This window comes from Nyctibius grandis, chromosome 1, assembly GCF_013368605.1.
Source record: "Nyctibius grandis isolate bNycGra1 chromosome 1, bNycGra1.pri, whole genome shotgun sequence".
Taxonomy (NCBI): Eukaryota; Metazoa; Chordata; class Aves; order Nyctibiiformes; family Nyctibiidae; genus Nyctibius; species Nyctibius grandis.
In genome coordinates, this window is record NC_090658.1 from 119,341,876 (window position 1) to 119,355,209 (window position 13,334).

At 34.6% G+C, this 13,334-nt stretch overlaps 1 protein-coding gene across 1 annotated transcript in view; it reads right to left on the reverse strand.

Annotated features, from left to right (window-relative positions):
* Positions 1-13,334, reverse strand: part of NBAS (NBAS subunit of NRZ tethering complex) — a 185,009-nt gene that overhangs the window by 147,534 nt on the left and 24,141 nt on the right. The window contains 10 exon segments of the mRNA XM_068424707.1: positions 3,009-3,145; positions 3,440-3,544; positions 4,293-4,371; positions 4,639-4,773; positions 5,669-5,820; positions 7,195-7,320; positions 8,111-8,368; positions 9,453-9,646; positions 11,080-11,143; positions 13,123-13,251. Coding sequence (XP_068280808.1) covers positions 3,009-3,145; positions 3,440-3,544; positions 4,293-4,371; positions 4,639-4,773; positions 5,669-5,820; positions 7,195-7,320; positions 8,111-8,368; positions 9,453-9,646; positions 11,080-11,143; positions 13,123-13,251 — 1,379 coding nt within the window.

Sequence of the window (13,334 nt, forward strand, 5' to 3'; positions counted from 1 at the left end):
TTTTTATTTTTTTTTTTCCAAACACATCCTTGAAATAATATTAACTACATTGATCCCTCTACCTCTAAACTGTTTTTCTTCTTTCCCTTACTGCAAAGGAAAAGAAGTGCATATAAAACTTATGCCTTTCTTATTTATGTCACTGTAGCACTACACAAATGAATTCAAACAAACAAACAAAAAGAACTGACCATGGGATTCTTTTAACATGAACACTTCTGAACTACAGCAAAAATAAAAAAAAAAGCAGTTCAGTTTCAGAAGATAAAAAGAAAAACTAATACAAAAAAATGAGGACTATATATTAGTTCTGCAGACATTCAGTCATCAAACCTATTCACATACACATACTAAGAGAAGAGATGAAGTTGTAAGAGCTTTATCGAAACTGCAGTGCCACAGGCAATAAATAAAAACTTAGTTCAGGAGAAGATATCATTATGGAAAGGCAAAGTTAACTGCTTATGAACCTCTTAGTTTAATTGTGTAGTATTTATCTATTCATAGATGAGAGTCTGCTACATGGAAATTTTCAGGTTTTAAAAGCTTCACTTTATATCCTTTATAAGATTTGTCTAGAGTCAAAGTTCTTGAGGACAGATTGAATCATTTTCACCCCTTCTCCCAAGCTCACTGTAATTACAAGCTGCATAAGCTGAAGAGGCACTAAGTTGTAATGCTACAGACATTTTTTCTACAATTGAAACACTGGAGTTCATATTTCTGCAAAGTTTTCCTTTTGTTCAGAAGTTTATTAATTACAGTCACTTGCAATGTTTTAATATCATGTGGGAATGAAATAATTTCATAAGCTGTATCATAACCTTTTCAATCAGTTAATTTAAGGCAAATTATGTCTATGTACTGTGTTCTGAGAAGTAAACTAGATAGCACACTCATTTAAACTGGATTTCATAACAACAACTATGTACCTACAGGATGACAGTAATTCTATTCATACTAATATCTCATTTAAAAAATAAATACTAGAACTAAAAGGCCCATTAAACTCACTTAAAATGACCAAGAACTTCAGTTCTCTTTGATTTACGTAGATTCATTTTGATTCACTTGAAACAAGAATTGCCAGAAGCTGAAGCTATTTGGACTGGAGGGAAGACTCATACTATTAAAAAAATAAACTTTCTAAATTAATAAGAAAAAAGTTACTTTGTACAACTTAAGTCTATTTCATTAGTTATTATTCTCATTAATATTTTTATCAATACATATTTAATTCTATTACATTAATAAAATAGAGTTTATGGGAGTATATTTAGCAATACAACATGAGTAATCAGTTTTGTAACAGGGGAACAGTTTTAGAAAAAGGTTAGATCAAATATAGAATACATTTTTATAAGTATATGGGATTTGTGGATATAGGATTTGCTCTCATCCCCATTTTGTAGTTGTTCAAAGATAAACATTTCAAAGACATACAGTATTATCTGTTCTGCCATCTGAAAAAAAAAGCGTGAACCTGCACATACTTGATCCTAGCACTGAAAAGTTCTGTCTGCCAGAGGAATACATATTCAAACTACATACTTCTATTTTTCCAACAGCAGACAAAACTAAGTTCTTAACCCATAACTTCACATCTTTACTACTAGAACACTGGTGAAATGTTTTATTTTAACTGTCATTTTGCCTCTTGGCACATAAGTCAGTTTCTTAAACAAACCAACCAACTACAGCAACAAAATAAAAAACCAAAACCAAGGATAAACAACCCTTCAGAAAGAAGGGGAACCTGTATGTAGACACCAACGAAGTACCATAACCACATTTAAGAAGACCATTCTTCCCTCCCTCTCACATTATAAATCCTATGAAAACAAAAGAGAAAAACTGGAATATATTTTACCAATTTTATAAATACTGCAATAATTTCTCTTCATGGTCCTAATTGTTACCTCAAAGAAAATGATAGAATAAGTGTTTTCACCCCATAACTAAATAACTAAATGTGTTCCTAATACTACCAACACAATAAAAAGGGCACTGGTAAGTATTAGATAGCATGAAATAAAGACTAACTTCTGCTCAGAAAAGACAAAAGTGGTAAGTATTACAAGCTAGGAAAAATGTCAGGGGAATAACATGATGAATAAAAAAAACTCTTCTACATTGAGAATTATCCAAATGGGACTGCTAAAACTTTGAAGGGAAAAACTTAAGTATAATGCTGGAAGACTACAAAAAAAAAATTCTATTAGCTACTCCAAAAACTATCCCTCTGAAGTAAAGTTTCAAAGTAAAATATTAAATAATGAGGTCTCCCCAATTCTTTATGGGCACTGAATAATATGCTCAAAACTGATTTCACAATTGATGTGTTTGAAAGAAACACTCCAGAAGCAAAAAATCATTTTAATTAATACACAGAACATTATTACGATGTTCAAGAAAGACTCTCTTATGAAAATTTATATGACATTGACAGTAAACTAACATTTTATACTGAAGTGAGAGAGTAGGAAAGTCTGGATTTAAAGCTTTTCATAATTCTACCTTAACAAGCTCTGCAAGAATCAGTAACAAAAAGATTAATGATTTTGAAGTAACTGACTGCTTAAGTGTTAAATTACATTTCAAAACAAATCCAGAAAAATGTAATTGCTTCCAGGGAGCTAAACACTTGTATTATTAATTTCCTAATGCTGGTTGTTATTACAAACCAATTACAGACTTGTACTTACACCTGTAAAAATGTGGTCAGTTTCAGGTCAGAAAAGGCCATGCTTCCTCTTATGCGTTAATACAGGCAAGAACATTTAAAGTCCCTACTTTCCTGATATTAACCAAAAGAGGTCAAAAAGCTTCCATGAATAGCACAACATAAAGCAGAAAATGAAGACTGGTCAAATACATAAAGACAAAGCTGCTCTCTTGATTCCAGGTAATAACCAACAGCGGATTGCCATATATGGAAAATAATTTAAGTATTAACCTAAAAAATCTTTTTTTTTTTTTTTAGTTAATATCCATTGATGCATCCTTACCAAGCTTCAGGCAACAAGAAAGCATATTCATGTGGTGAAGTAGTCTCTGGAAAATTGGAAAGAATTGCCTGTCTGTGTGGAAGTAAAGATGATCCATGAAAAGTGAACAAAATTTCCAGGGCTCTGACGTTGCTTTCCTAAAGAGCAAAACATTAAGTTGCAGAATTGATAAGATTGATTTAGACTGAAAATGAGCAAGAAATGTAAGCTTAGGTCATGCAACAGCCATTTAATTTTAAAATTTTCTTTATTGCTAATGAAAATTAGCTCAAGGTCACTGCATTTATTTATTTACAATCAAACAAATAAACCCCCCCACCCCTTAAATTGCCACTGAAATTCAACCAAGTTCAAAAGGAGGAAAAAATGCACTTAAGTGAAAACAGCAATAGCAAAACAAAATTACATTCTAGGAAAATAAATATTAATACCCGAGCATAAGTTCTTGCTGAAAGTACAATATTCTGATTTCTGAACTTCTTGAAGAATTCGCCATCATAGTGCTGTTCAGCTGCATGAGGCCCTCCAAGGATTTCCTTTAAAAAAAAAAAACAAAAACAAAAAAAAACCCAAACAACTTATGAAAGATTGGTTTTTATACAAGATTTACAAAAGCAGCAAAAAGCCAACACATTTCTTTATCTTAGCATGAATAAGAGATCTATGTGGAAAAGCATGCTGTTGTTTCCTATTTGTTTCAGTATGAAAAAAAACAGAGGCATTTTTGATTGATAAGCTAAGATAATTCTCTGCCTTATTTTAATGAGGGTTTAGACAACATTGTTTTCAAACAGATGTGGTAAAAGTCATTAAGTGACTAGTGCCAACTGCAAAGTTAAAGTTAAAAAACTAAGCAAAATACTGTTTGACATGCCAAAAACTTTCACTTTGGTAGTAAGCTCATAGAAGAAAAAGATTAGTTAGAGAATCTGAATAGAACTGGCTAATTAAACTGACAGGGAAATAATAGTAATCGTGCAACAACCCCCCATCCCATGTTGTTGCATAACTTAATTCTCCGGAGACACAATATGTTCAAAGCAGGCCTCTGCCCAACTATACCACTCAACACCAGAAGCCAGTAATTTGCAACAGTGAAGCAGGAGCTTGAACAGAAAACAGCTTACATTTCTCAAGTGAGAGACTGTAGCATTTCAAGAAGACTCTAAGCACTAACACTACAACATATCACAAAAAAGATATGTTGATGAGACAAAAAAATTACAGGAATACCTATGGAATAAGAACTCAAAAGAACTGTAGCCAATTACCAAGTTTCCTCACCTCATAGGTTTCAAGCCGATCAAGGTAAGTTAACAGCTTCAGCCTGCTACGGCAGAGTTCTTTTTGTTCCAGTGTCAGCCTGTGTTCAAAACAGGAATTTTCACACTTGCATTTGATACTGTACATCATGTGCATATGAAGACAGTGGTTACACATTTTAATGACTTTGTGCACTGAAATATATCAAGAAAGTAAGTAAACCGAGAACTTTGACACAACATAATGCCAATTAAAATTTAAACAGCTTTCCTATTAGGAATAACATACATGAGTAATTACATTCTTGCAACTGTGTAGCTATAATAAACCTATAACTGAATAAAACATGGCCTAACATTTAATTTACTTTGAGAAGTTTACTGATGATAGCAGTTCTTGATGCTTCTTGGCCTCTTTTTCCTTTCTAGTATCCATTTCTTCATCTGGGGATAAAAAGTCTTCATAGGGAATTTCAATGTCCACCTCCCCCGGTAAGATAAATCTGGAGGACAAAACCAACAATATAATCAATGTTGATACAAACAAACAAAAAGATGTGATGAACTAATTATCGAATAAACATACTAACACAGCTTTCTATTTATGTCTTGCCTAAAAATCTAAACTTGTATAGAAAATTATAATAGCGAGTTTTGCTGTTGTAAAGCAGCAGGCACTAATTACAAGCTAACAAGAGGCATCATCTCTTGTTTCCACTCCCTCCCTAAAACAAAATAAAAAAAACCAAAACAAAACAACCCACTAATCACACAGCTATGATGTTTATTAGAAGTTTCTAAATTCCATAGGTACCATTGGGATTGGCAGCAGGTCTACAGCATACAATTGTAACAGATGACTGGACAAAGGAAGAACAGCATGTTCTATTTACACCACCAGGAACTGAATACTGAAGAGAATCGTCTCCACATGTATCGCCCCACTGACCCACTGTTTTGCTTTGTTCCCCTCCCCACTTGAACAACAGAAGATCATAATAACAATTAAGACACACAATAAAATGCCTTTATAGGAGTAGCTGCGGCTTCCAGAAGAGGCAGCAGAAACAGATTCTCATAGAAAAATCGTGACATGAGAAGTTCTCCATGATGGACAAAATAAAGGACATCCAGAGAAGAGGGCAAATGCAGTACAAAATAAACAGTGATTTTACCTTTGTAAAAGGGAAAAGAAGAACAGATACCTTGTGGAAATCTTTAGAATAGTTTGATTCAAAGCATTATCTTTTTATGTCCTTCAAAAGCATCTTATCATTTTCATTAGGGGTTGATAAAAAAAAATGAAAACAAAAACCCAAAAAAACTTTACCAAATTATTAGAAAAGACTTCATCCATCATTCTTTAAAAAGAAAACAAACAAAAAACGCTTCCCAAACCTGCCACCATCTTCTCCTTTTCCTATGGCCACAAGAGCCTCCAAGTCTGTGCCTTTCAAGCCATACTGAAGTAGTTTCTTAGCAGCATCCACATTATCCGGAACTCTTTCCAAGCACTCGTGAAGAACCCATGCGCGTTTCTTAATTTTGCTCTGTCCAAGAACAAGAGCACAGGCACAATGTTATATGCTTCAATCCAATGCAGTGAAACCAGAGACGTTAAAATCTTCTAACATGTTTCTTTTACTTAAGAAAATGTCAAGTTAATATGACAACTGGCAATGTGAACCAACAAAAGAGGTGAGAAAACTATTCCACAAATGCTAAGCCTACAGTTCCATTTATCAGTACATGGACTTAATTTTATTTAGTTAATGTAATGGAACTAAGCCTCTTTACAGTGCTCTGCTAATGACTCGTTGTTGACTAGCACAAAAGAAGTCCAATTCCCACCTGCAGAAAGCTAAGCTGCATCCTGAAGGTAATAAATACTCACAGCATACAGCCCAATAGAAAGAGAACCAAAGTATGCAAAAAGCATAATTCCCTCTGAGTATATATGGCAGAAAAGGGCACAGAAATGCCAAATGATTTAGCAGAACTTTCACAACAGGAAGAGAAGTTATTATTTGTATTGCCTGATTAGTATCACTCCTCCTTACACTAAACAAAATGTGATGGCTTTGGGCTAAAATGCAGTTGTTATAGACTGGGTGTATTCCACAACAGCGCTCAAGTCATTTTCAGTATCAACCTCTTCACATGCCAATAGGATTCTGTGACAGAAAGGACACACCAGGGTAACAAAATATTACTGGCCTTATCTGCTAATCTTCAATTGAGATTACATAGCACATGGAGAACAGCTACTTATAAGACCTTATTTTGACACTAAATTATTATTTGACGTGAAAAAAAATTAGATTAGAATTCTCTTGATCTCTTGGAAGACTTTACACTGTAGCACCACTAGGTTGGGCATCGTTGACGATGCCTGTCTGCTGAGTTTGAGGTCTTTCTTCCAAGCCAAAAATAAAAAAACAGGTTGCATTCTACTGAAAAACTACAGTTACAGGTAGCACAATTTAATATATACTTTGTTATTCAAACTTTGCTATACAGCTACTGATACCAACTTCATCTTCACATTTAATTTTCTAAAATACTTGGAAGTTATTTGAATGTTTTGTATTTCCAATTATTATTATTCATTTGCCATACAACAATCTACTGCTGTATGTGGGGGAGAGATTACACTACAGAAAGCATGCTGCTATTAACGGAAATTAGAAGATACTCCGAAGGAAAGATTTCCATTAACTTCCAAGGTCTCCGGATCAGGCCTTCAGTTAAATTAACAAGATCACTCTCTTCCACATGACATGAAGTGGCATCTGCAGGACAGCTCTCCAAATTGCCACCAATTTACGTTGCATAAATTAGAACACAATTGAGAATTCCATTTCTGTGAAGATAACGCATCCATTCTGATAAGAAAGCCTACAAGTCACAAAAACCAAACCCACCAAGTAGTCTTGAATTGAAGCGACGTTAACAGCTGACTTCCTCCACTGTCTTTGATACACAAGATCAGAATCAAGGCCATATGCTTGAGCTAAAGACAAAGCTTCCCCATAGTCTTCATTATCAATCTAAAATGCAAACACACGAAAATGAAAGTAATCTGATTTCCATATTAAACAATCAATTATTAATTAACTGTGTTGAAACAGGTAAAGTGACAATTACTGTGGGTATGCTTAAGCAGGTATGAAAGAGAATAGCTCAAGATATGGATAAGTAAGACTCAGATCTGACAGAAACCTCTATAAAATCAGAGATTTTTCCTCAAGAAAAAGAACTTATTTAGGTAACTGGTACGACATCAGCACTCTCTGGAAACTCTAATAGCTATAGACTGGGCTGGTTTACCATCAGAACAACCGAAATTGCCTAAACAAAGTACTCTCTAGAGTAGTCTTAAAAATTAAGAAGTGTCTGTTCTTCAATAAGAGTGCGTCAAAGGGCCAATTTGCATGTATGCCTGAAAAAACATGCAAGTAAACTACATTAACATCAGAGTAGATGTTAGCCCCTTCCCTGGCCTGATTCATTCACAAGCTGAACTAATTTCATTCAATATATTTGCCAGGTCTTTCATTATTTTTAAATGCTCTCATGAGTACACTTCCAAGTCTGGCCAAGCTAATGATGCCCAGTGTCCCCTCAGTGACCTGCAAAGTTCATCTCATCTGAATTATTATAATGTAGTTTTAAACAACAATCTCTTAGATTAGTTAACACAGTACACTGTCAACTAAGAGACCCTTAGAACTATGTGCCTAAATCCTTCTGTTAATAAAGAAAGAATTTAAAAAGAAAATAAAATGTTATTTCTAAATAAAGCTTATTAGCAGATACGACCTTTCCTTCTATACTCACCTTTCTCTGGTACAGTTCCTCTGGAGTCGTGGACCTCAAACTGACAAGGCGGAAATTCTTTGTAATAGTACGTGGACGTTTCCGTGGAGGAGCAAATCGTTCCATTTCTGTCACAAAGTACAGGCCTTGCTTTAGGTAGCTGAAGTATCTGTCCTTAGCAGAAGTTTCATCATCTGAGTCAGAGTCATCTTCTCCCTCATCTTCATCACCAGGCCTGCTCTCCAAGCGTAATCTTTTTGGAACAACTTTTATCTCACACTGCACAGAAAACAATTCTTAAGGGTAGAATATGAAGCATCCACCTCCTACTTCTCAACTGGTCTGGTGAGAACTGAGTACATCTCCATTTCCAGTACTTCAAATTTCAGAATCAACATCCTTCCTCCCCTTCTTTAAGCCCTTTATTTCTGTGCTTGCTTAATGCATTCCACAAACCCTGACTGACTCTGTCTCCTAGATCTGAGGCTTCATCCCTTACCTACTGAAGCAAGGGTGAAGGGTTCTTAAGAGCAATCCACTATTACACTAAATGTCCTACACGACCCTGGACAACACAGAACTATGAAGACATCTTAGTACACTGATATATAGCTTACTGCAGTGTACAGCAATGTTTCCAACTCTTAGCTATCCAAAGCAAGGTTTTCTGTGTGCCAGTCACTAGATCTGATTTCCAGAATAATACAAATCATTCCAAAAACATACGAGCAAGCTTTGGTACATATTGAGATATTCTTATAGATATTATTTCAAACTTTTAGACCTATTTCAGTGTAAGCCTTAGGAAATAGTCATTCTCTTCATTTCAAAGAAAATTCCTGGTTAACCAAAATTATGTTTTACTCCTTCCTGAAATCCTACTGAAAATGAACAAAAAAAGATGTCTTACATGGTTTGGTCTTAATTTAAATGTGTTCCTCGTTTCTCTTAAATATGCTACCTCTGTTTCAAAATGGGAAAGGGATGCTTGCAGTATTCTTCAAATGCACTAACATACAAAGCAGTGAAAACTGTCAACACAAACTGTTTCCTGCAGCAAGATTCCTCTCATTAAGACTCAGCCTTCTAGGAGTTTTGTATCTACTGTCTAGAAGTTATTTGATAATTAAATTTTTATTAAGACAGTTGAATTGCAGCAAGTTCAGAGTTTCCCTGCAATACCTACCTAGAGATAAGGAAACAGAATCACTTTTCATATTCATAATAATAATTTATATTTTTTTAAACCATACCACACACACATAACACCCCCAGGATTACATATGGAAAAGCAAACTGTTTCTACTACATTCCAAAAAGATATAAGATGTAAGATCTATATCTGCATGTGCACATTCCTCACCTCCAGACTTAGAAATCCTCCATCGTGAGCTGAAGTGACCTGAGGAGAACTCTCAAACCATTCACATGACTTTCCCAGCAAGTTTCTTAACGTCTTGACTGATGACACAGTCAATGCACCAGAGCAGCGAGCCAAGATGACAGAATTATCTGCCCACCAATTTACATCTATCAATGGGTAATAGGATTCTTTATCTAAAATAAATAAATAAGAAAGCGCCATACAAAGAAAGATAACTTTAAACACCAGATAAGCACAGAAGTGACTTCAATTACTAAGAGACTTCATCTGATGGCCCAATTTAACAAACACTTACTATTGTATAAGGATCTTTGGTTCACTAAATTTGTGTTTTAGATCAATGACATTTTACTAAATCAATTCTGCATTAACTAAAGATGTTGAGGGGAAAAACACTTATTTTTGGACTTACTTTTTTAAATATTATTTGGTAAAAGAATTCATAGTAAAATGATTTATTTGCACAAAACATGACAAATTCTAGATATTTGATAAAGATCTGCTTCAATACTTCCCAGGCCATCCTTGATCTAATCTCCCTGGCAACAAACATAATACTGATGAAAACCGGAAAAGGTTACACTGCTTTCGAGGACAAGTGACAACTATGAGCAGGGCTCCTGAAAAAGCCTAGAAGATGAAGTTGTTAAGAAATTAAACCAACAAAACAAACAAACACATAAGTCACCATGACTGAGGATGAAAGCTGCTTAATTTCTAAGATTTTTTTGATATTGGGACAAATTGCTCACCAGAGAGTTATCTCAATTTGTTCACCACAGTGTCATTTCCTACCTCTCTGATGAAAACTACCTTTCCCCAAACAGAACTGAGAAACAGATCAGCTTATCACTTTTCTGCCACTTCAGTGCTTAAGTCAGCAGCCTACCCATGAAGGTAAGACAAGTTAACTCAAAGAATCACCAAGAAAAACAGCACAAAGAAACAGGGATCTTTTAATAACATAGATGTATGCAAGTAATAGTGAATAGATCATAGAATAGCTATTGATTTCTGCACTCTTGGAAGAGCCATGAAATAACCAGGTGATAAATGGCTGCACATGGTGGCCTGAATTTTGGGAAAACAATAGAGAGACTGACATGAGGCAAATTCAGCTGAAGGAAACAAAGACCTTTTGTTTCAGAACTTTAAACAAATCTCTTTCAATTACGTTAGCTTTCAAGATTTATTAGACATTTACAGAAAGAAAAGCTAAAGTTTAGGTTTTAAACTGTGGACTCTAATGATGTGTTACCTACAATATTATGATGTAGTGGCTTCTGATACAAGCTGAGACATTTGCTGAATGTTCAGCATTCTGCAGTCATAATTTCATGATTAATAATAAATGAAGTCCTGTGCCTAACTGAAATACCCTCTTATTTATGGTTATGGCTACAAACGTATTCCTAAGAGAAGATTTAAAAAAAAACCTATTGTGACACTCATTTAGCTATGCCATGCTACAAATTCAAATCATACATACAATTTTGGCAACTATTCTAAGTGAGATTTAATTAAGCCATTTCACATCTTTGTATATTTGTGTAAATACTTTTAACTACACAGTGGTATAAAATAATGATTTAACTGTAACACATACCTTTTATTTTCTTTCTTTTTTCACTAGAGAGTCTCCAGTCTGGGTTGATCTCATCATAACTCGGCTAAAAAAAATAAGAGAAAAAAAGGACTATATGCAAGTTAAGTTTTTGTAACATGACCTGTGTATTTAATCTCTTGTTGACCCACTCACTTTTCAATGAAAATGCTCCCACATAAATTCAAACTTCTCCTCAACATAAAACATGCAGCTGCTATAGTGACATTGTACTTTTCTCTAAACAGTTAAATTAAAACAAAAAAATAGAAAAATAGACTGCTGGATTCCTAAAACACCATATTAGAAAACAAGAATAACATCAGACCTGGCCTAGTCAGCATTAAACAGTAATCATACCCTAAAGATTTCTGAAATAAAGGCACACAGAAGCCCACCAAGTGTTTGTTTTTCATGTCTATACATAGGACTGCAAGTGTATAAAAGAAGAATCTCCAAAATAGTCCTCTTGTTTGCTCTGTGTACTGCTCTGGAGTACCAGCCTAGTACAGTGCTATATGTATTTACTGTGGTTATTTTTGTAATTATATAGCCCCTTTCAAGACTAGCACAGCAAGGGAAGGAGCATTATTTAATGACGCACTGCAGCATTTAGAATTGATAAGCTCTTGCTCTGTTGTCTTTTTAAACTTTATTTGGTAACGTTAGAATGAATACGTGGGACCTACACAAACATAGATGACAGTAATCCTGCCCCTAGTTGCAGGTAGATTATACAGCTCTGACAACCGAAGCAGTTTTGGGTCATGCAGAAGGTGATTTTCAGGCTTAATTTTTTAGTAGAGAGTGATCTAATAATTAAAAGTAAATATGAGGCCACTTTAACTTACTCTAACAAATACGTTTGGGTGACAATTAAGTAGGAAACGCACACATTACAAAAATACCCATTACATGGGAATATGAATTTCACCTATAAAAATCATTCTGAAAACAGTCAAGTACTGTAATACTCCTTTATATCACCCTCACTAGGTGATAAAGTCCTAAAAACTGGTCCAGAATACATACGCATTATTATTAAAAATGAAGATCAAAAAGATAACAGCACACCAGTGGTGTTCAGGATGGCAGTATGCCATTATCTCTACAAGTATTTATTGATTTAAATCTTTCCTACAGTCAAAGTTTTTAGCCTATCTTTTTTGTAATTTTTCGTGTAAACCTTCATTTAACATCATTGTCATCATGACACCCAAAGCAAAGATGTCTGACTTCATTTTGTCTTCTTCCTCATTAGAAAAACCTGTGCCTATATTTAATGTCAGGAAGCGTGTTGTTGTGGACCTTATAGTACCTACTGTATAATGCACAGACTGCAGAGAAATTCAATATAGTGTGGGAAAGGCTATCTGTGTTTCATATCAATGCATAAAATTGAAGAATTTAAAACATTCTACAAAAATTTGGAATTTTGGAACCTTCTGGAATTTTCTTTGAGAACTAGTTAGCTGTCAACTTCCAGTGTTTAAATTCACACTAGTCATGTAAAAGTTTGCTAGTGTCTGGGCAATTCTTAACTTAAGTTTCCCCACTTAGTTTGAATGGTTGAAACCAAATTCTGCTGTATGTCTACTGTGTTCATCTATTCCTTTCTCAAAATTTTGCCAGATAACACTCCAGAACAGTTTGTTGATTGGATTGGTATTAGTAAGTCACATACTTTCTACAGGAATTGTTTGCAAAACTAAGTTACCTTTGTTGGCCTCCATTAACATTTTAAAAATAGCATTTCAGTCTACCTCTACCAGTGTTACCCATTTGGCATCAAAATGCCTCATGAAAAATTCATTCCAGCCCAACAGGTTCTTTTTCTTAATTTTTGAAGTTTAAGGTTTATAGTTAAAACATAGAAAGATTATTGTAAAAGTAAATATAGTGCTCTTGAAAAATATGGAGCTGACTAGAAAGACAGCACGTAGCTATAACATAGTTATCTGAACTACTCTAATCTCCTAGGAAAACATAATCACCAGAGGATTAAAACATACACTGCAAATTTCTAAACATCTACATCCTTCTTACCTGATCAGTTTGGTCCCATTCTCCTTGTTGTCTGAGAGATGGAATAGACCAGATTGTCAGTTTTCCTGAGAAATGAATAGCTGCCAGAAGAGCTCCATCAGGAGAAAGATTCATCTTGAAAACTCCATCCTGCCAAGCATTATGTCAGCGAAGTAAAAAAAACCCAAACAAACAAAAAGCCCCACACAGATCAAGGAATACCCCCCCAACAA